General features: G+C 42.7%; 1 protein-coding gene across 1 annotated transcript; it reads left to right on the forward strand.

Moving 5' to 3' along the window:
- Positions 1-228: 228 nt before the first annotated feature.
- LOC129833429 (uncharacterized) lies at positions 229-23,530 on the forward strand. The gene is made up of 9 exons (XM_055898027.1): positions 229-420; positions 4,392-4,590; positions 4,796-4,831; positions 4,912-4,965; positions 5,168-5,401; positions 6,584-6,690; positions 6,826-6,991; positions 7,091-7,169; positions 11,769-23,530. Exons 1-9 carry the CDS (start codon positions 347-349, stop codon positions 12,311-12,313), a joined length of 1,494 nt encoding a protein of 497 aa, XP_055754002.1. The 5' UTR covers positions 229-346; the 3' UTR covers positions 12,314-23,530.
- The last annotated feature ends 80 nt before the right edge of the window (positions 23,531-23,610 follow it).

A 23,610-nucleotide genomic window follows, 5' to 3' on the forward strand; every position in this document is an offset into this window, starting at 1 on the left:
TGATTGACTTGGAGTTACATTGTGTTGTTTAAGTGTTCCCTTTATTTTTTTGAGCAGTGTATAAATTTGAAGCATCCGGTTGGCGTTTCTACTCATTAACAAATATGGTGATGAAAGGAAGCCCAGTGGCGGGCAGTGGGGTATTTTTTTTTTCATTTAAAAAAGAAAAAAACGTTTTCATCCCGCACTGTAGGTGGCGGCAATACAACGTTTTGGAAGTAGTGCTTCGTCAGACCCCAACAAAGAAAAAATCTCACTGAACTATAATTGGCAACACCTCAGAGCGTGGTTAGCTAGTTAGTAGTCCTGCGTGGTTTATATTTGTTCCTGTTACACAGCGACAAGAATGCCAACACTGTCACTGTGTTCAGCATACAACTGCAAAAACCGCAGCCCCAAAGCTGGTGTGGGATTTTTTAGGTAAGTATTACAGTCTACTGTTAAAACTACATCGAGAGCCACGTTTGATGCCTAGCTAACTAAATTCCTACGGTAGCTAGCTTAGGCAAACGCAAAGTTCTAGCCAGCTGTAGTAGCTCGTGAAACAGAAAGCTCAGATTCACAATGTCTGCAAGCGTTCTAATATGATTATATTAACAGTATATAATAACCACAGTAAACTTGTTTTTACTTTCGGATATTCGGTGCTCAACTCGTCGATAGGTCTCTGACGGAAGGTCCCTAAGGATGATGAGTGATATATCTAGTATCAGATGACGGTAGAGAGCAAGATACACCCTTTGTTTTTACCAAGTCGAACCACAGATTTGTATAACTAACCCAAGATGGACCAGAGCCTGTCGTTTCCAATGTGGGCAAAATGATCATAGTAGGCAGAACAAGCAAGGAGGTGGGCAGAGCCAAACACGAGCGAGTGAGATCCTGTTGGCACGTTCTAGCATTTATTTGCATATTTATTTTAGGGAACGCTTACGCTGACCTGTGCCTGTGCAATAACTCAATTCGCCCTTGCACTCCTAAACAATGCAATTTTCAAAAACTTTGGCGAAGGGTAAAGTCTAGAAAACGCAGTCGACTGTTTGACAGATTTTAATTTTGTAAACAGAAAACTGAAAAGCATTAAAATGCTTCAGCAGATGACAAAATTTGCCTAAGTCTGACAAAAGCCATATACACTGCTCAAAAAAATAAAGGGAACACTTAAACAACACAATGTATCTCCAAGTCAAACACACTTCTGTGAAATCAAACTGTCCACTTAGGAAGCAACACTGATTGACAATAAATTTCACATGCTGTTGTGCAAATGGAATAGACAAAAGGTGGAAATTATAGGCAAATAGTAAGACACCCCCAAAAAAGGAATGGTTCTGCAGGTGGTGACCACAGACCACTTCTCAGTTCCTATGCTTCCTGGCTGATGTTTTGGTCACTTTTGAATGCTGGCGGTGCTTTCACTCTAGTGGTAGCATGAAACGGAGTCTACAACCCACACAAGTGGCTCAGGTAGTGCAGTTCATCCAGGATGGCACATCAATGCGAGCTGTGGCAAAAAGGTTTGTTGTGTCTGTCAGCGTAGTGTCCAGAGCATGGAGGCGCTACCAGGAGACGTGGAGGAGGCCGTAGGAGGGCAACAACCCAGCAGCAGGACCGCTACCTCCGCCTTTGTGCAAGGAGGTGCACTGCCAGAGCCCTGCAAAATGACCTCCAGCAGGCCACAAATGTGTGGGTTAGCCCTATATGAAGATTACACAAACTGCATAGGGACTCAGCTTGCCGACTGGCCCAACATTTCTATTAGTTACGTCTAACTACTATGCTATAATTTGACCAATTTACAAGGGTACTTTTCAAAAGCTTCACATCCAGGTGAAATGGAGATGTAAACCCACATAATGTGAAGTCACTGACCCCCCTCATCCATGCTGCATTCAATAGAATTTCAGTTTACCAGATCAGATTTTATTGCCATATTTCAATACCTTCCTATCAATATGATCTACAGACAAGGGTGGTGGTTTCCTTCAATTCTCTTATCAAAGTTACACTTTTTTGTTCCTCCCCTTTGATAGCCCTATTTGGTAAAATACCAAGTCCATGTTATGGCATGAACTGCTCAAATAAGCAAAGAGAAACAACAATCCATCATTACTTTAAGACATGAAGGTCAGTCAATCTGGAAAACTTCAAGAACTTTGAAAGTTTCTTATAGTGCAGTCGCAAAAACCATCAAGCTCCATGGTGAAACTGGCTCTCATGAGGACCGCCACAGGAAAGGAAGAACCAGAGTTACCTCTGCTGCAGAAGCTATGTTCATTAAGAGTTCCCAGCCTCAGCTTGCAGCCCAAATAAATGCTTCACAGAGTTCAAGTAACAGACACATCTCAACATCAACTGTTCAGAGGAGACTGCGTGAATCAGGCCTTCATGGTCGAATTGCTGCAAAGAACCCACTACTAAAGGACACCAATAACAATAAGAGGCTTGCTTGGGCCAAGAAACACGAGCAATGGACGTTAGAACGGTGGAAATCCAAATTTTAGATTTTTGGTTCCAACCAGCATGTCTTTGTGAGACACAGAGTAGGTGAAAGGAAGATCTCCGTATGTGTGGTTCCCATCTTTGCTGGAGACACTGTCAGGGATTTATTTAGAATTCAAGGCACACTTAACCAGCATGGCTACCACAGCATTCAGGTTAGCACTTAGTGGGATTATCATTTGTTTTTCAACAGGACAATGACCCAAAACACCCCTCCAGGCTGTGTAAGGGCTATTTGACCAAGAAGGAGAGTGATGGAGTGCTGCATCAGATGACCTGGCCTCCACAATCACCCGACCTGAACCCAATTGAGTTGGTTTGGGATGAGTTGGACTGCGGAGTGAAGAAAAAGCAGCCAAGTGCTCAGCATATTTGGGAAGTCCTTCAAGACTGTTGGAAGCGCATTCCAGGTGAAGCTGGTTGAGAGAATGCAAAGAGTGCAAAGCTGACATCAAGGCAATAAAAAAAATGTAACGAGACAAGTCAGTTAAAATGAATTCTTATTTACAATAACGGCCTTCCGGAGAACAGTGTTAACTGCCGTGTTCAGGAGCAGAACGACACATTTTTACTTTGTCAGCTCGGGGATTCGATCCAGCAACCTTTCGGTTACTGGCCCAATGCTACCTGCTGCCCCAAAGGGTGGCTACGAACACTTTTTTTTTTGTTGTTGTTGGTTACTACATGATTCCATATGTGTTTATTTCATAGTTTTGATGTCTTCACTATTACTCTAGAAAGTAGTAAAAATAAAGAAACCCTTGAATGAGTAGGTGTCCAAACTTTTGACTGGTACTGTCAGTCTCTGACCTCCCTTGTTGTCCATAGTAGGCTACACAACTTACAATTTCTTGTTTTATTTTTTTATTTCACAGATTTTTACATGAATAGTTCCCACGATGGGTCTAATTTTTAAATCTCACTTTCCATATGCACTACAGATCTACATACCATTGCGGTGGCTTCGTTGCCTCTTATCAAAGGTACAACTTTATTTTTTCAAAAATCCTCGCCTCTGATTTTCTACACACACACTGTACTCTACACTAAGCCTTTTTATAAGATGCTTTATGAGATTGGAGAACACGTTGGGAGGAATCTTAGACCTTGCCTCCATACAGAATCTTTCTAGATCCTTTATTCTTAATTCTGTGCATATGGAGTGCCCTCTTCAATTCATACCAGAGTTTTAATAGGGTTCAAGTCCGGAGACTGAGATGGCCATTGCAAAATGACCATTAATTTGTGGATTTTGATTTGTGCTTGGGGTTGTTGGTGTGGCTGGCTTCCAGATTAAGTGAGTAGTGTGTCAAGAAGCACTGCGTAGGGGAGTTGCAGCGATGAGAAAGCCTTGGCCTCTATCATCTGATTCTAAATGTCATCCTAGGACCTTCCGTCGAATAGGTACTGACGAGAGAACTCTGAATATATTAACCAATATCCAAATGGAAAACAAATTGAGTTGTTGTAGACTTTCGACCTGTGCGTGCCGGTAAGGAGTGATTGGAGGTGCTTTTTTGGTTGCTTGTACTTTTTTATTTAGAACTTTTTTGGAAGTACACACTGTACTGCACACAACTGGATTAAATGAAGAAAGTTGCTCAGCAAAACTCTATTTGGGGATCAACTAATGTATATTGACATTACGCTTGTAGAGTTTGAATCTGAGCTTTCTGAGTGTTAGAGGTCTGGTTCAGCTAGCTCGTTCAAATGGTTTGCAGGAGAATTTACCTAGCTGACGTTAGCTAGTTTGATAATTGTACTTAAACTCTGCACTGTGACAATGCTGTTCTCTTAGAAGTCTGTTGCATAAACCATTCATGGATTTACTCTTCATTTGATAGCTGTAATTGTGATGCCAATTTGACGTATGAATGTTATGGTAACAGATTCCCCAAAAATGATCCTGAAAGACGCAAACAATGGATTATTAATATGAAGTGTAAAGGGTGGAATCCGCAACAAAACCACCGTGTGTGCTCCATTCACTTTGAAGACAAGTATATTTGCGGGAGGGACATACGTCAACGCCTCACGCCAGACGCAGTCCCGACTATATTCGACTATCCAAAAAACTTTCAAAATAAGGTACTTTTTAATACAACCTCTGACTTTTTCCTCATTCGTTGCTCAACTCGGCCTTGATGTATGACGTAAACTGAGGTTCAATTGGCACATGCTCATTGGCGCTGAGTTGAGCAACACTATTTCTTTGCCAGATGAACAGGGATTATTTACTGGAGTTTTGCTCCAAGTAGGCTTTTTCATATTTTCACCATATTGATCTTTGCAGAGTATTACCTGGGCAGTCAAAGATGTTTCCCCGAAGGTAAGTTATTTACTCACAAGAACACCTAATAGCTTATGCTATATGCAAAAAAATTGATAAACGATGCACTTTATTTTCAGGTGGCATGTGAGAACATGGAGTTCGAACTTCTACCCCTCAAACACATAATAGAGGTAATGAAGGATGTGTAAACATTCAGTCTTTAATACAGGTTTAGGGATAGAGCCTCCAAGTTAATCATTGATTCATTGGCCTGTCTTTTTCTAATGCGATTGTGACAGTCAACCTCTGGATTGAAAACCAAGAAAGGTCTGGGGAACATGTTTATACGTGTCATTAAAACAGTATTATACATTGTCTCCCATTCTTACCCAGATCAAAGAAGCATGGGAGTGGCTGGTTATAGACATCAGAGGGCCGCTACCCTTGACATTAAACGGACACCAGTACGTTCTGACCTTGACAGACTTCTACTCCAAATGGGTGGAGGCCTTCCCCCTGAGAGGTTGTAGCTCTACTGAGGTAGCACAGCATGTAGCTGAAGTCATCTCTCACTTTGGCTTCCCTTTTGGAATCCTTGTTCGACTGAAGAAGAACTTTACCAGTAAGGTGAGGTATATTTTGTCACATCATGCTTTTGTAAATATAGTGTATGTGTAACAGGTATGTGGACACCTCTTCAAATTAGTGGATTAGGCTATTTCAGCCACTCCCATTGCTGACAGGTGTATAAAATCGAACACACAGCCATGGCCTTACTGAAGAGGTCAGTGACTTTCAATGTGGCACTGTCATAAGATGCCACCTTTCCAACAAGTCTGTTCGTCAAATTTCTGCCCCGCTAGAGCTGCCCCGGTCAACTGCTAGTGCTGTTATTGTGGAATTACTGTGTTTGGAAGCAACATCCGCACAAGAACTGTTTGTCAGGAGCTTCATGAAATGGGTTTCCATGGCCAAGCAGCCGCAATGCCAAGCGTCGGCTGGAGTGGTGTAAAGCTTGCCGCCATTGGACTCTGAAGCAGTTGAAATGCGTTCTCTGGAGTGATGAGTCACGGTACACCGTCTGAAGAACAAATCTGGTTTTGGCAGATGCTAGGAGAATGCTACCTGCCCCAATGCGTAGTGCCAACTGAAGTTTGGTGATGGAGGAGGAATAATGGTCTTGGACTGTTTTTTATTATTTATTTATTATGGTTCTGGCTAGGTCCCTTACTTTCCGAAGGGAAATCTTAATGCTACAGCATACAATGACGTTCTGTACGATTCTGTGCTTCCAACTTCGTGGCTACAGTTTGGGGAAGGCCCTTTCCTGTTTCAACATGACAATGCCCCCATGCACAAAGCGAGGTCCATGGTTCATACAGAAATGGTTTGTTGAGATCAGTGCGGAAAAACTTGACTGGCGTGCACAGAGCCCTGACCTTAACCCCATCAAACACCTTTAGAACGCAGATTGCGATCCAGGCATAATCGCCCAACATCAGTCCCTGACTTCGATAATGTTCTTGTGGCTGAATGGAAGCAAGTCCCTGCAGAGATGTTCCAACATTAGTCCGAAGCCTTCCCAGGAGAGTGGAAGCTGTTAAAGCAGCAAAGGGGGACCAACTCCATATTAATGCCCATGATTTTGGAAGGAAATGTTCAACGAGCCGGTGTCCACATACTGTTGGTCATGTAGTGTACCTTGCAAAATTACAACTTTGAGGTTGGTTCATATATACAGTAGAGGTCAATAGGTCATAAGTGGTTCATTAGACAACCATGAACTGTTTCCATTTATTCATGTTCCAGATCAACGTTGCTTTGAAGAGTCGTCTGAAGCTGAGTGGGTTCTCTCTCTTATACCGCCATCGGCAAGTTGGATCACTGGATCTGACCACACAGACCCTGATCAGCAGGTTTGTGTTTTAGACCCATTCCTTAGACCCATTCCTTTCTATGACTTAACTAGTTAAAAAAGGTGAAATTATATATATATTTTTAAATATGGAGTTTAATTTCATATTTGACCATGGTGGCCTTCACACCAACAGGATGGTGTCTGATCTTGTGAATGACCATCCATACAACTGGGATGTCTGCCTCCCTGCAAAGGTGTTCAGCCTGTGTTTCAAGGAGCACCCCAAGACCAAGCAGAGACCTTTCTCTCTGCTGTGCTGCAAAGGACCACAGCCGGTCACCACCCCCAGGGATCTGTCTGTAAGTTTACTCTGTAGTTATAGCTAAACTCTTATTATAATGGATTGCATTTCAATTGAATGGGTGTGTTTCTGCCTGTCCTTTTTATATTTTCTACAGTTCAGTCCTGCAGAGCTCAGAGAGAGTTCCTTTGCAATCCAGTCAAATCAAGAGGGTGGGCATGACACTGATCCGCAAGGTGAGCGCAATCCCTGTACCATAGCAGGGATTTTTCTTCCATTGTAATCCTTTATCGGGTCACCTAAGTCCAAACCGTAAGAAATGTATTTATACAGTACCAGTCAAAAGTTTGGACACCTACTCATTCAAGGGTTTTTATTTATTTTTATTTCCTACATTGTAGAATAATAGTGAAGACATTAAAATGATGAAATAACACCTATAGAATCATGTAGTAACCAAAGGAGTGTTAAACAAATCAAAATATATGTTCCATTTTAGATTCTTCAAAGTAGCTACACTTTGCCTTTGACAGCTTTGCAGATTTCTGGAATTCTCTCAATCAGCTTTACGAGGAATGCCTTTCCAACTGTCTTGAAGGAGTTACCAGCAAAGCACCCCACACAATCACACCTCCTCCATGCTTCACAGTGGGAACCACACATGCAGATATCATCCATTCACCTACTCTGCGTCTCACAAAGACACGGCGGTTGGAAAATATAATCAAAAATTTGGACACGTCAGACCAAAGGACAGATTTCCACCGGTCTAATGTCCATTGCTCGTGTTTCTTGGTCCAAGCAAGTCTCTTCTTCTTATTGGTGTCCTTTAGTAGTGGTTTCTTCTAGAGGTCGACCGATTATGATTTTTCAACACCGATACCGATTATTGGATGACAAATAAAGCTAATGCCGATTTTATAAAAACATTTTTTTTTTGTATAAAAAAAAATATATATATATCATACACACACATGTTTGTAATAATGACAATTGCAACAATACTGAATGATCAATGAACACTTATTTTAACTTAATATTATACATAAATAAAATCAATTTAGTCTCAAATAACATGAGCAGAGCTTGTCTGCATGGTCCCCTGTCAGTCTGCGAAACACAGACCTTATTTGAAGTAGATCAAGACATTCTCTATGGAAGACATGAACGGTCAAATAACGAAGGAACCCCTTTCAAGTTCAGCCGCAAGTTATTACAGGAATTATAACGCGTCGACTATTTCTCTCTAAACCATATACCTTTGACTAATCCGGAAACTATCACCTCGAAAACAAAACGTTTATTCCGTTCCGTATTTTATCTAACGGGTGGCAGCCATGAGTCTGAATATTCCTGTTACATTGCACAACCTTCAATGTTATGTCATAATTACGTAAAATTCTGGCAAATTAGTTTGCAAAGAGCCAGGCGGCCCAAACTGTTGCATATACCCTGACTGCGTGCAATGAACGCAAGAGAAATGACACAATTTCACCTGGTTAATATTGCCTGCTAACCTGGATTTCTTTTAGCTAAATATGCAGGTTTAAAAATATATACTTGTGTATTGATTTTAAGAAAGGCATTGATGTTTATGGTTAAGTACACATTGGAGCAATGACAGTCATTGATTGATAGTTTTTTATACGATAAGTTTGATGCTAGCTAGCAACTTACCTTAACTTACTGCATTCGCGTAACAGGCAGGCTCCTCGTGGAGTGCAATGTAATCAGGTGTTAGAGCATTGGATTAGTTAACTGTAAGGTTGCAAGATTGGATCCTCCGAGCTGACATCTGTCGTTCTGCCTCGTTGAAAATAAGAATGTTCTTAATTAACTGTCTTGCCTAGTTAAATAAAGGTTAAATAAAGGCGCTAAAAAAATATATATATATAAAAAAAATCTGAAAATCGGCGCCTAAAAATACCGATTTCCGATTGTTATGAAAACTTGAAATCGGCCCTAATTAATTGGCCGACCTGTAGTTTCTTCACAGCAATTCGACCTTGAAGGCTTGCTTCACGCAGTCTCCTCTGAACAGTTGATGTTGATGTGTCTGTTACTTGAACACTGAAGCATTTATTTGGGCTGAAATTTCTGAGGCTGGTAACTCTTAATGAACTTATCCTCTGCAGCAGAGGTAACTCTGGGTCGTCCTTTCCTGTGGCGGTCCTCATGAGAGCCAGTTTCATCATAGAGCTTGATGGTTTTTGCGACTGCACTTGAAGAAACATCCAAAGTACTTGACATTTTCTAGATTGACTGACCATGTCTCAAAGTAATGATGGACTGTCATTTCTCTTTGCTTATTTGAGCTGTTCTTGCCATAATATGGACTTGGTATTTTACAGAATTTTCTGTTTACCACCCCTACAACTGATTGGCTCAAATGCATTAAGAAGGAAATTCCACAAATTTAATTTTAACAAGGCACACCTGTTAATTGAAATGCAATCCAGGTGACTACCTCATGAAGCTGGTTGAGAAAATGCCAAGAGTGCAGAGCTGTCATCAAGGCAAAGGGTGTCTACTTTGAAGAATCTCAAATCTAAAATATATTTGGATTTGTTTAACACTTTTTTTCGCTTTTATTTCATAGTTTTGATGTCTTCACTATTACTCTAGAAAGTAGTAAAAATAAAAAACCTTGAATGAGTAGGTGTCCAAACTTTTGACTGGTACAATGTGTATATATAATACATTCTAAAGAAATATCTACATTGCCAAGATGGGGCCTTAAAAACATTTTTAATCTTTTTTTCTTTTTTTTAACAGATTTTTTTGGTGATTGAAAAACGCTTTCTGTGTTAACTTAAACGACTCTAAAACCAGATACAAAGAATGTAGAATATATAATAAATCTATATAAACTCAGCAAATAAAGAAACATCCCTTTTTCAGGACCGTCTTTCAAAAAAATTGTAAAATTCTGAAACTTCACAGATTAAGTGTAAAGGGTTTAAACACTGTTTCCCATGCTTGTTCAGTGAAACATAAACAATAACAACCCTTCCACAGGTGCATGGTCATTAAGACACGAACAGCTTACAGACAGTAGGCAATTAAGGTGGCAGTTCTGAAGTCTTAGGACACTAAAGATGCCTTTCTACTGACTGAAAGACACAAATAAATAGGCCCAGGGTTTCTGTTCATCTGCGTGAATTTGCCTTAGGCATGCTGCAAGGAGGCATGAGGACTGTTTGTGGCCAGGGCAATGAATTGCAATGTCCGTACTGTGAGACGCATAAGACAGCGCTACAGGGAGACAGGGCGGACAGCTGATCGTCCTCGCAGTGGCAGACCACGTGTAACACCTGCACAGGACCGGTACAGCTGAACATCACACCTGTGGGATAGGTACAGGATGGCAACAACAACTGCCCGAGTTACACCGGGAACGCACAATCCCTCCAGTGCTCAGACTGTCTGCAATAGGTCGAGAGAGGCTGGACTGAGGGCTTGTAGGCCTGTTGTAAGGCAGGTCCTCACCAGACATCACCGGCAACAACGTCGCCTATGGGCACAAACCCACCGTCGCTGGACCAGAAAGGACTGGCTAAAAGTGCTCTTCACTGACAAGTCACTGTTTCGTCTCACCAGGGGCGATGGTCGGATTTGCGTTTATCGTCGAAGGAATGAGCGTTATACCGAGGCCTGTACTCTGGAGCGGGATCGATTTGGAGGTGGAGGGTCCGTCATGGTCTGGGGTCGGTGTGTCACAGCATCATCTGCCTGCAATGAAAACAAGTTCAGTCCATCTCAGCACTGTGCGTTACAGGGAAGACCTCTTCCTCCCTCATGTGGTACCCTTCCTGCAGGCTCATCCTGACATGACCCTCAGGCATGACAATGCCACCAGCCATACTGCTCGTTCTGTGTGTGATTTCCTGCAAGACAGGAATGTCTGTTCTGCCATGGCCAGCGACGAGCCCTGATCTCAATCCCACTGAGCATGTCTGGGACCTGTTGGGTCGGAGGGTGAGGGCTAGGGCCATTCCCCGCAGAAATGTCTGGGAACTTGCAGGTGCATTGGTGGAAGAGTGGGGTAACATCTCACAGTAAGAAATGGCTAATCTGGTGCAGTCCATGAGGAGGAGATGCACTGCAGTACTTAATGTAGCTGGTGGCCGCACCAGATGCTGACTGTTACTTTTGATTTGACGACCCCCCCCCCCCCCCCCCCCCCCTTATTCAGGGGCACATTCCATTTCTGTTAATCACATGTCTGTGGAACTTGTTCAGTTTCTCAGTTGAATTTTATGTTTATACAAATACTTACACATGTTAAGTTTGCTGAAAATAAACTCAGTTGATAGTGGGGACGTTTATTTTTTTTATTTTTTTAACTACTGGGAGATTTAAAACATGCCAAAAACAATTAATTTAGCACTGCATTAGCCATGGCTAAATTCTTAGGATTGAAGGAAATTGGTTTATATGCAAAAATGTATCTACACTGCCAAGATGTGGCCTTTAAAAAATGCCACTAAGCACCTTTTGATCCAGAAAAACCCTGCTATAGTATATGTCACACACTGAGTTGAAGATTGAGGGACCAAATTTTTGCCTTGGCAGAATAGGTAGACTGGTATGGTTCCCAGCCAAGGTCGAGTCTGTGCCATTCCCAGCTATCCCTTCAGTTCGCTAGCTACAGTTTTACCTCTTCAGACTTTTCCAAAGATGTTTGATAATAACTTGGTCTCAACATATCTTTTGAATTAAGTGAATACTTAGTGTAATACATAGCGTGTTAACTGTTCTACATTTAATTGTAATTACCTTATGTTATGTTGCAATTTGTTGGTCATATTGTGTTTATGCATTTGTTATTACAGGCATGGTTGGCATTGAATCTGGGAAGGAAACGGCTGGAAAGAGCACAGTTACAAGGGTCTCCTTTTTTAGGAGCAACACCATCAGTAACACTGACTGTAACACCATCAGTAACACTGACTGTAACACCATCAGTAACACTGACTGTAACACCATCAGTAACACTGACTGTAACACCATCAGTAACACTGACTGTAACACCATCAGTAACACTGACTGTAACACCATCAGTAACACTGACTGTAACACCATCAGTAACACTGACTGTAACACCATCAGTAACACTGACTGTAACACCATCAGTAACACTGACTGTAACACCATCAGTAACACTGACTGTAACACCATCAGTAACACTGACTGTAGCACCATCAGTAACACTGACTGTAGCACCATCAGTAACACTGACTGTAGCACCATCAGTAACACTGACTGTAGCACCATCAGTAACACTGACTGTAGCACCATCAGTAACCCCATCAGTAACACGGACGGTAACCCCAACAGTGAACCATCCTCTGAAGATCAGCATGCCATGGAAACCTGAATAATTTATTGGATGAGTGCTCTATCAGTCATGCTGCCATATTTTTGGGGAGTAGGTTATTTTGGTTTTCTAAGGTGTGATCATTTTGTTGAATAACACTTTGGTTCAATGTTTGGCTGGTGTACTGTTTCAAGATTGTTAACAAATTGCTTTATTTTGAAATCAAATTGTATTTGTCAAGTGCTGAATTCAACAGCTGTAGGGTGTACTGCGAAATGCTTACTTACGAGCCCTTAACCAACAATGCAGTTAAAAAGTAAGAAAATAAGAAAGGAAACGGTAATAATAAAATAACAACAACCAGGCTCTATACAAGGTGTAACAGTACCGAGTCAATGTGTAGGGTACGAGGTAGTTGAGGTAAAAATGACTAGGCAATAAGGGTAGCTCATAAACAGTAGCAGCAGTGTGTGTGTTTGAGTGTCAGTGTAGTATGTGTCAATGTGTGGGAAGAGTCCAGTGAGTGCATAGAGCCAGTGTGGTTGAGTGTCAGTGTAGTATGTGTCAATGTGTGGGAAGAGTCCAGTGAGTGCATAGAGCCAGTGCAAACAAATGGGGGTCAATGTAAATAGTCTGGTGACCATTTGATTAACTGTTCAGCAGTCTTATGGTTTGGGGGTAGAAGCTGTTAAGGAGCTTTTTGGTCCCAGACTAGTCGCTCCGTTCACGCTTGCTGCGTAGTAGCAGAGAGAAGTCTGACTTGGGTGGCTGAAGTCTTTTGACCATTTTTAAGGCCTTCCTCTTACACCGTCTGGTGTTGAGGTCCTGTATACTTTTTAAAGATCTGAGCACCCATGCCAAGCCTCCTGAGGGGGGAGAGGCGTTATCATGCCATCTTCACAACTGTGAGGTGTTTGGACTGTGATAGGTCCTTAGTGATGTGTACATCGAAGAACTTGAAGCTCTTGACCTGCTCCACTTGATGTGAATGGGGGTGTGCTCAGCCCTCTGTTTCCTGTAGTCCACTATCATCTAATTTTGTCTTGAGGGAGAGGTTGTCCTGGCACCACACTGCCAGGTCTCTGACCTTCCTGAAGGCTGTCTCATCATTGGTGATCAGACCTTACTTGATCTTGATTACAAAGGACATGAAGACAAATGCATTTCTATCTATTTTAATCATATGTACCATATTAAGGGCTGTTGAGGCCATACTATAATTCCAGTTGGGAGCATGGGTGCTGCCATGCTGGTGGGAGCACAGTCTCTGATTTGTGTAAATCCATTTGAATTTAATAACTTTTTAACAGCAACCCTTTTTATTTGAACAAAACCTTACATTTGCATACTGAACCATAATATAAACGCAACATACAACAATTTCAAAGATTTTACTGAGTTACAGTTAATATAAGGAAATCTATTTTATTATTTAGGCCCTAATCTATAGATTTTACTTGACTGGGCAGGGGTGCAGCCATGGGTCAGAATGAGTTTTTACCCACAAAAGGCCTTTATTACAGACATACTGTTTACACGTGGTCTCAGTTGTAAAGTTGTAAGGCCGTTGGAAGCAGCTTATGGTAGAGTAATGTACATTCAATTATGACCACTCTGGTGGACATTCCTGCAGTCAAGCATGCAAATTGCACGCTCCCTCAACTTGAGACATCTGTGGCATTGTGTTGTATGACAAAATTGCATACAATTCTAGGATCTTTTCAGCTCATGAAAAATGGTACCAACACTTTACATGTTGCGTTTTATATTTTTGTTCAGTATATTTTATAATTTCGTGAAAGAAAAAAATGAAATGGGGTATCTAGTGCAAGCAACTTGTGCTTGTCTTTGACTTTCAGTTTATCCACCAGCTTCAAACAGCTGAAAATGCTTTATTTTTTAGTTTATTGAGAAGCTATTTAATGGTACAATTATTCTGTCACAAATGAAAAAAATACAACTTAGTGTTTCACAATCATTCAAATACTTCTGCAGCTATATTTAAAGGACATTTTCTGAATTACAATTCAAAAATATTACATATAGCTGTGATTACCTTTTAATGTAAATTATTTAACATGTAAACTTCGGGTCGACTTTGATCTCCTTGGCATTCAGGTCCAAAAAGTACCTTTCTTACTACTTATTCCATGATCAAACATGTAGGAAAGTTTTTGTTTAAATCAAAAGGGATGCTTTAAAAAAGTGATCAAATTCAAATAGATTTACCCACTTGCAAATATTTCTCCCATGGCTCTCATCAAAGACTGGAATACGAACCACAGGGAATTTAGTTATTTGTTAAATGCAAAGATACTTGTATGCTTTATAGTGTATTTATTATGGGTGTCTCTTGTTATTGTGGAGCATGCAGGTGATTTGAGTTTTAACCAAATGTACAATTTAAGAAATATTCTCAAAACAAAGTTGTCACCACAATTTGTGGACCTATGAAGGCAAGTGCTGTGTGCCCCATTTTGGCATATTGCACACACACTTCTTTTGGACAGCTGTTAGATGAGGGGTTTTACTAGGATGTATACAGCTACTACCTGAAGTGACTTTTTCGTAGCAGGTTAGGAGAATTGGGTTAGGGTTAGCTAAAATGCTGTCCTAAACTGCTACGAAAAGTCACTTCGGTTCTAGCTGTACTCCATAAAGTTTTTATTTTTATTTTACCGTTATTTTACCAGGTAAGTTGACTGAGAACACGTTCTCATTTGCAGCAACGACCTGGGGAATAGTTACAGGGGAGAGGAGGGGGATGAATGAGCCAATTGTAAACTGGGGATTATTAGGTGACCATGATGGTTTGAGGGCCAGATTGGGAATTTAGCCAGGACACCGGGGTTAACACCCCTACTCTTACGATAAGTGCCATGGGATCTTTAATGACCTCAGAGAGTCAGGACACCTGTTTAACGTCCCATCCGAAAGACGGCACCCTACACAAAGTCACAACCGGCTGAGTGTTTTGTGATTCTCGCAGTGCAGCATGGGATAACGGCGGTGTTAGTTCAAACCACTGAGTTATAATGAGAAGCGACCGAGAGAAATAGTGAGTGAAGAAGATAAAAAATATATTTATTTAAAACTAGCTTGAGGGGAGGGGGGGGTGGAAAAGATAAGACAAAAGGTAGAAAAGAGGAAGAGAATGGTATTTCAAGGAGAAAGATAGTGAAATTCCACTTAAGAAAACAAATGTTTTTGATAGACAAAATACATCTAAGGCTTACATTTACTGGGATTGATTTCCCATCTGTATTATGCTTTAATTTTCTTTTTAAACACTAAAATATAGACCAACAATTTAAGCAACATTGAAGATTATTACCAAAATAAATATATAACATAACAGAAGGGCAAAGTAAACAATATACAATGTACAAAATAACACTGTGTATAATGTAAGTGTTTGAGGGGAAACAGATGGTGATGCAGCTAGAGTGTAGGTGGAAAGAGGGATGAGTTGGTGGATAAATGGGAAGAGAACGTTATGCAATTATTGACGATTTGAAATACATTTCCATTTTTTTCTATTTAATCATTCTTTGTCCGAGGGAAGTTTAAAAACCCTGCAAAAAGCTACAATAAACAAACCCATGCCGTGGCCAACACAATAGTTAAAACATGCATGGAATTGTTGAGAGTACTATATTTTTGAGAGTACTTTATAAAGGCAGTGCCTGTCTGCTTGTTATTGAACTGCCCATGTTTTATTTATTTATGTATTGCCTCTAACAGTCCTTTTGTAAGCTCGTTTTGTGTGGGGGAGTAGGTTTACGGATGAAGCTGCTGTGGGTGCCGGTGTTGTCTGGAACATCACTTGGGGAAACAAATGGCACAAAGCACTGTCCAGGGCAGTTCAGGACTGGACCAGTCCACCACTACTGGTGCCACAGACATTCGTTGCTACAGACAGCTGGCGCTTCGGTGAATAGCTGCATCTGTGCATGATTGGAAGTGGTCCAACCGGGGCTGTGCGTTTTTTAGTTTTGGCCTGCCTTGCTGTGTTTTGGAGGTAGATGTTATTCATGCTCTTCTTGGTTGTACTGAGGGGCAGCAGGGCAGGTGTTTGCAGGCTGCAAAGGCTCTGGCTTGTGGGCATGGGTGAGGGAGCTGAATGCCCTGGAGGAGCACTGCCACGTCCTGAGTTTTCTGCCTGCTGTTGTGCTACTGCACTCAGGTGTTCTGGTTCACTTCATACAGCTGCAGTGTGCTATTGGTCACCACCCGCTGCCTGATCTTCTTGTAGTCCCGCAGAATGAGGATCCACCTTGTCCGAGCCGCCTTCCCCTTCTTCTGAGGACTAGGGTAGATGCCACACATTTAAGTCATTTAACATTTAAGTCATTTAGCAGACGCTCTTATCCAGAGCGACTTACAAATTGGTGCATTCACCTTATGACATCCATAACAGTCAGGTGAACACGGTCTCTATCACATGGCAGCGGTCAGGCCACTGGGCAGATTAACCCCCGCTTTCCCGAGTGCATCTCCTTGTGATCTCCACTCCAGGGATACAGGTATTGTTTTTTTGTGTCCAGAAGCAATCAATCACCAGCCTGGGTTGGTGAGGGGCAGCATAAACAATCTGGTCCTTGTCACGCTGGCTCGGCTTATTTCCACAAGGATATTAGAGTGACAGCTGGCTGGTTTGACTGAGTGGGGCCAGAATAACTATTTGGCTTTACCAGGTACTCCTCCAGCTTGTCATTGTTGGCCATTCCAGTGATGCCATCCTGATCCACAGCCTGTAATTACATAAGTTTTAAGTGCTGTGATAAAATGTAAATCATGTCTTCAACCCGATCAACACAACCCCTGAAATGGTGAACTAGCATTTCCATCTACCGCACCAGCAACTTCTGTAGTGTGACCAGGGATGGACTCAAGCATCTCTGCTGTGATGTCATCAGATACTATCTCCGGGATGTCAGAGAGCCACAGAGCACCAACAGTTCATCCTCTGTTCCATCCCTGAAGTCCTCATCTTCTTCGAGTGATGTGCTCTAGCATCTTATTGGCTGCCTCTGCATGCATATTCTGGAGGGGCTGGCCGGTCTGGTTTTACAGGTACTGAATAGCTATGAGCTCTCCGGGAAGGAAATGTATATTTAGAACATTCAAAACTTTACAGAAGGCACAAATCATTTGTTCCACTGGCTGTCCTTTGAGGAGGTAGAGCTGGAAATTGAGTTTATTGGGCACTGGTTCCTATACATAAACTCTTTCAATATAAATATCCACAAAAAAACTCCTCAGTGTAATTTAACATTTTAATAGACAAAACTGGGATAAATCTGTTCAGATGAAGATGGAAGGACTCCAGAGATGTGGCGCTTCTGGCACACACATCTTGACATGAGGTAAAGTTGAGAAGAAGTGGGTCGACAGTAGACCGCTGTGAGCCTTTCTGGGTAGGTCTCTAAAAGCTTTCCACACTTGGATTGTGCAACATTTGCCTATTTTATTATTTTCAAAATTCTTCAAGCTCTCAAATTGGTTTTTGAACATTAATAGACAACCATTTTCAGGTCTTGCCCTAGAATTTCAAGCAGACTTTTAAGTCAACTAACTTGGCCACTCACCGTCTTCTTGGTAAGCAACTCTAGTGTAGATTTGGCCTTGTGTTTTAGGTTATTGTCCTGCTGAAAGGTGAATTCATTTCCCAGTGTCTGGTGGAAAGTAGGCTGAACCAGGTCCTCTAGGATTTTGCCTGTGCTTAGCTCCATTCACTTTATTTTTAACCTGACCCCCCCCCCCCCCCCCCCCCCCAAAGTCCTTAACGATTACAAGCATACCAATAACATGATGCAGCCACCACTATGCTTGAAAATATGGAGAATGGTACTCAATCATTTCCCCCAAACAACATAACAGTATATTCAGGACGAAAGGTTAATTACTTTGCCAATTTTTTGCAGTATTACTTGAGTGCCTTGTTGCAAACAGGATGTATGTTTTGGAATATTTGTATTCTATACAGGCTTCCTTTTCACTGTCATTTAGGATAGAATTGTGGAGTAACTATGTTGTTGAGCCATCTTCAGTTTTCTCCTATCACAGCCATTAAACTCTGTAACTGTTTTTTAAAATCACCTTTGATCTCATAGTGAAATTCCTGAGCGGTTCCCTTCCTCTCCGGCAACTGAGTTCGGAAGGACATCTGTATCTTTGTAGCAGTGGAGGCTGCTGAGGGGAGAATGGCTCATAACAATGGCCAGAACGGAGCAAATGGAAGGGTATCAAACACTTGGAAACTTTGTTTGATTCTGCTCCAGTCATTACCACGAGCCCCTTCTCCCCCAATTAAGGTGCCAGCAACATCCTGTGCTTTGTAGTGACTGGGTGTATTTTTACACTATCCAAAGTGTAATTAATAATTTCACTATGCTCAAAGAGATATTCAATGTCTGCTTTTAGTATTTTTACCCATCTACCTATTTTTTTATTTCACCTTTAACCAGGTAGGCCAGTTGAGAACAAGTTCTCATTTACAACTGCGACCTGGCCAAGATAAAGCAAAGCAGTGCGACACAAACAACAACACAGAGTTACAAATGGAATAAACAAACATACAGTCAACACAATAAAAGTCGATATACAGTGTGTGCAAATGAGGTAAGATTAGGGAGGTAAGGCAATAAATAGGCTCTAGTGGCGAAGTAATTACAATTTTGCAACTAAACACTGGAGTGACAGATTTGCTGAAGATGAATGTGCAAGTAGAGATACTGGGGTGCAAAGGAGCAAAACATAATAATAATAATGAATAACAATATGGGGATGAGGTAGTTGGATGGGCTATTTACAGGTGCAATGATCTGTAAGCTGCTCTGACAGCTGATGCTTAAAGTTAGTGAGGGAGAAATGAGTCTCCAGCTTCAGTGATTTTTGCAATTCGTTCCCGTCATGGCAGCAGAGAACTGGAAGGAAAGGCGACCAAAGGGGGAATTGGCTTTGGGGGAGACCAGTGAAATACACCTGCTGGAGCGTGTGTTACAGGTTGGTGCTGCTATGTTGACCAGTGAGCTGAGAGAAGGCAGGCTTTACCTAGCAAAGACTTATAGATGACCTGGAGCCAGTTGGTTTGGCGACGAATATGAAGCGAAGGCCAGCCAACGAGAGCATACAGGTCGCAGTGGTGAGTAGTATATGGGGCTTTGGTGACAAAACGGATGGCACTGTGATAGACTGCATCCAATTTGCTGAGTAGAGTGTTGGAGGCTATTTTGTAGATGACATCGCCGATGTCAAGGATCGGTAGGATAGTCAGTTTTAATAGGGTATGTTTGGCAGCATGAGTAAAGGATGCTTTGTTGTGAAATAGGAAGCCGATTCTAGATTTAATTTTGGATTGGAGCTTTATGTGAGTCTGGAAGGAGAGTTTAGTCTGACCAGACACCTAGAATATGTGGACAACTACAAATACCTAAGTCCGAACCGTCCAGAGTAGTGATGCTGGACGGGCGGGCAGGTGCGGGCAGCGATCGGTTGCAGAGCATGCATTTAGTTTTACTTGCATTTAAGAGCAGTTGGAGGCCACGGAAGGAGAGTTGTATGGCATTGAAGCTCGTCTGGAGGTCAGTTAACACAGTGTCCAAAGAAGAAGGGCCAGAAGTATACAGAATGGTGTCGTCTGCGTAGAGGTGGATCAAAGAATCACCAGCAGCAAGAGTGACATCATTGATGTATACAGAGAAAAGAGTAGGCCTGAGAAATGAACCCTGTGGCACCCCCAGAGACTGCCAGAGGTCTGGACAACAGGCCCTCCGATTTGACACACTGAACTCCGTCTGAGAAGTAGTTGGTGAACCAAGAGAGGCAGTCATTTGAGAAACCAAGGCTGTTGAGTCTGCCGATAAGAATACGGTGATTGACAGAGTCGAAAGCCTTGGCCAGGTCGACGAATACGGCTGCACAGTATTGTCTCATCGATGGTGGTTATGATATCGTTTAGGACCTTGAGCGTGGCTGAGGTGCACCCGTGACCAGCTCGGAAACCAGATTGCATAGCGGAGAAGGTACGGTGGGATTCGAAATGGTTGGTGATCTGTTTGTTAACTTGGCTTTCAAAGACCTTAGAAAGACAGGGTAGAATAGATATAGGTCTGTAACAGTTTGGGTCTAGATTGTCTCCCCATTTGAAGAGGGGGATGACCGTGGCAGCTTTCCAATCTTTGGGATCTCAGACGATACGAAAGAGCTTGAACAGGCTAGTAATAGGGGTTGCAACAATTGTGGCGGATAATTTTAGAAAGAGGGTCCAGATTGTCTAGCCCAGCTGATTTGTATGGGTCCAGATTTTGCAGCTCTTTCAGAACATCAGCTATCTGGATTTGGGTGAAGGAGAAATGGGGGACCGGGGTAGGGGAAGCCAGGTGGAAAGCATGGCCAGCCGTAGAAAATGCTTATTGAAATTCTCAATTATTGTGGATTTATCGGTGGTGACAGTGTTTCCTATCCTCAGTGCAGTGGGCAGCTGGGAGGAGGTGCTCTTATTCTCCAGGGACTTTACAGTGTCCCATAACTTTTTGGAGTTTGTGCTACAGGATGAAAATTTCTGTTTGAAAAAGCTAGCCTTTGCTTTCCTAACTGCCGGTGTATATAGGTTCCTAACTTCCCTGAAAAGTTGCATATCGCGGGGGCTTTTCGATGCTAATGTAGTACGCCACATGATGTTTTTGTGTTGGTCGAGGGCAGTCAGGGCTGGAGTGAACCAAGGGCTATATCTGTTCCTGGTTCTACATTTTTGAGCTTATTTAAGGAAAGGAAAGCACTTTTAAACGGAATGAGGTCAATATCCTTCCAGGATACCCGGACCAGGTCGATTAGAAAGGCCTGCTCGCTGAAGTGTTTTAGAGAGCGTTTGACAGTGATGAGGGGTGGTCGTTTGACCGCAGACCCATTTCGGACACAGGCAATGAGGCAGTGATCGCTGAGATCCTGGTTGAAGACAGCAGAGATGTATTTAGAGGGAAGGTTGGTCAGGATGATGTCTGAGGGTGCCCGTGTTTACGGATTTGGGGTTGTACCTGGTAGGTTCATTGATAATTTGTGTGAGATTGAGGGCATCTGGCTTAGATTGTAGGATGGCTGGGGTGTTAAGCATGTCCCAGTTTAGGTCACCTAACAGTATGAACTGAAGATGGATGCGGGGCAATCAATTCACACATGGCTATCCAGGGCACAGCTGGGGGCTGAGGGTGGTCTATAACAAGTGGCAACGGTGAGAGACTTGTTTCTGGAAAGGTGGATTTTTAAAAGTAGAAGCTCAAATTGTTTGGGTACAGACCTGGATAGCATGACAGAACTCTGCAAGGCTATCTCTGCAGTAGATTGCATCTCCGCCTTCTTTGGCAGTTCTATCTTGTCGGAAAATTTTATAATTAGGGATTTTATAAATTTCTGGATTTTTCGTGGCCTTCCTAAGCCAGGATTCAGACACGTCTAGGACATCCGGGTTGGCAGAGTGTGCTAAAGCAGTGAATAAAACAAACTTAGTGAGGAGGCTTCTATTGTTAACATGCATGAAACCCAGGCTTTTACGGTTGCAGAAGTCAACAAATGAGAGCGCCTGGGGAACGGGAGTGGAGCGAGGTGCTGCAGGGCCTGGATTAACCTCTACATCAACAGAGGAGGAGTAGGATAAGGGTACGGCTAAAGGCCATAAGAACTGGTCGTCTAGTGCGTTCGGGAACAGATTAAAAGGAGCAGGTTTCTGGGCACGGAAGAATAGATTCAAGGCATAATGTACAGACAAGGGTATGGTAGGATGTGAATACAGTGGAGGTAAACCTAGGCATTGAGTGACGATGAGAAAGATGTCTCTAGAAACACCATTTAAACCAGGTGAGGTCACTGCATGTGTGTGAGGTGGAACACAAGGGCTAGCTAAGGCATATTGCGCAGGGCTGGAGTCTCTACAGTGAAATAAGACAATCACTAACCAAAACCGCAATGGACAAGGCATATTGACATTAGTGAGAGGCATGTGTAGCCGAGTGATCATAGGGTCCAGTGAGTAGCTAGGCAAGCTGGAGACACAGCGATTCAGACAGCTTGCGGGCCGGGGATAGCAAGCTATCAGAAGGGCCTTAGGGGGACATAGCCCCCTCGGACAGTTACGTCGGCAGACCAGTCGTGATGAAATGGCATGGCTCCATGTAGGCAGTAAAAGGATCCAGGCCAATTGGAAAAATAGGTATTGTAGCCCAAGAAATTGGCTGATGGACCGCTTCAGCTAGCCGGGAGGTGGGCCTAGCTCCAGGCTAACTGGTGCTTGCGTCGGGACAGAGATGTCAGGAGTAGCCACTCGGATAGCAGCTAACTAGCTGCGATGAGCTGGTGTAAAGGTTAAAAGCTTGCGGTAGGAATCCGGAGATGTGGTAGAGGAAAAAATAAATACAAAATCTCCGATATTCTCTAGACAGCTAGCGGGCCGCGGCTAGCAGGCTAGTAGATGGGCCTTCAGGGGACGTCGTGACGGAGGAGCCTGTTGAAACCCCCTCGGGCGGATTACGTCGGTAGACCAGTCGTGATGGATCAGCGGGGCTCCGTGTCGACAGTAAAAGGGGTCCAGGTCAATTAGCAAAATAGGTATTGTAGCCCAAGGAGTGGTGGATGGACCTCTTCAACTAGATAGGGAGATGGGCCTAGAATGAGGCTAGCTTCAGGCTAACTGGTGCTTGCTTCGGGACAGAGACGTTAGCTGGGAGTAGCCACTCGGATAGCAGCTAGCTAGCTGCGATGATCCAGGTGAAAATGTTCAGAGCTTGCAGTAGGAATCCGGAGATGTGGTAGAGAAAAAGCAGTCCGATATGCTTTGGGTTGAATCACGCTGTGCAGCCTGGCAGGAGTTGACCGCGCTGAGGTTAGCTGAAGCCATTGCTAGCGGTCAAACTGACTACTAGCTAGTTAGCTGGCTAGCTTCTGTTGGGGGTTCCGTTTCTAAAGTATAGAAAATAGCAGATCCATACCACATTGGGTGAGGAGGGTTGCAGGAGTGTATGTTGAAATTGAGGTTAAAAATATATACGAGGAAAAATATATATACACGGGACATGACAAAGACGTCTGACTGCTACGCCATCTTGGATTGGTGCCCTTCTTTGCGAGGTATTGGAAAACCTCCCTGGTCTTTGTGGTTTAATCTTTTTTTTTTTAAATTCACTGCTCGACTGAGGGACCTTACAATTATCTGTATTATTTTGTGTGGGGTACAGAGAGGTAGTCAATTCAAGATTGATATTAAACACTATTATTGAACACAGAGTGAGTCTATGCAATTTATTATGACTTGTTAAGCTGATTTTTACTCCAGAACTTCTTTAGGCTTGCCATAACAAAGGGGT

The sequence above is a fragment of the Salvelinus fontinalis genome, chromosome 34 (genome assembly GCF_029448725.1).
Source record: "Salvelinus fontinalis isolate EN_2023a chromosome 34, ASM2944872v1, whole genome shotgun sequence".
In the NCBI taxonomy this organism is placed as follows: Eukaryota; Metazoa; Chordata; class Actinopteri; order Salmoniformes; family Salmonidae; genus Salvelinus; species Salvelinus fontinalis.

What these genes read in the sequence shown, in the direction of transcription:
- LOC129833429 (XM_055898027.1), top strand. Translation starts at nt 347, where the DNA reads ATGCCAACACTGTCACTGTGTTCAGCATACAACTGCAAAAACCGCAGC. An exon ending in TCAAAGATGTTTCCCCGAAG is followed by an intron (nt 4,832 to 4,911) that starts GTAAGTTATTTA and finishes CTTTATTTTCAG; the next exon opens with GTGGCATGTGAGAACATGGA. An exon ending in AGAAGAACTTTACCAGTAAG is followed by an intron (nt 5,402 to 6,583) that starts GTGAGGTATATT and finishes TTCATGTTCCAG; the next exon opens with ATCAACGTTGCTTTGAAGAG.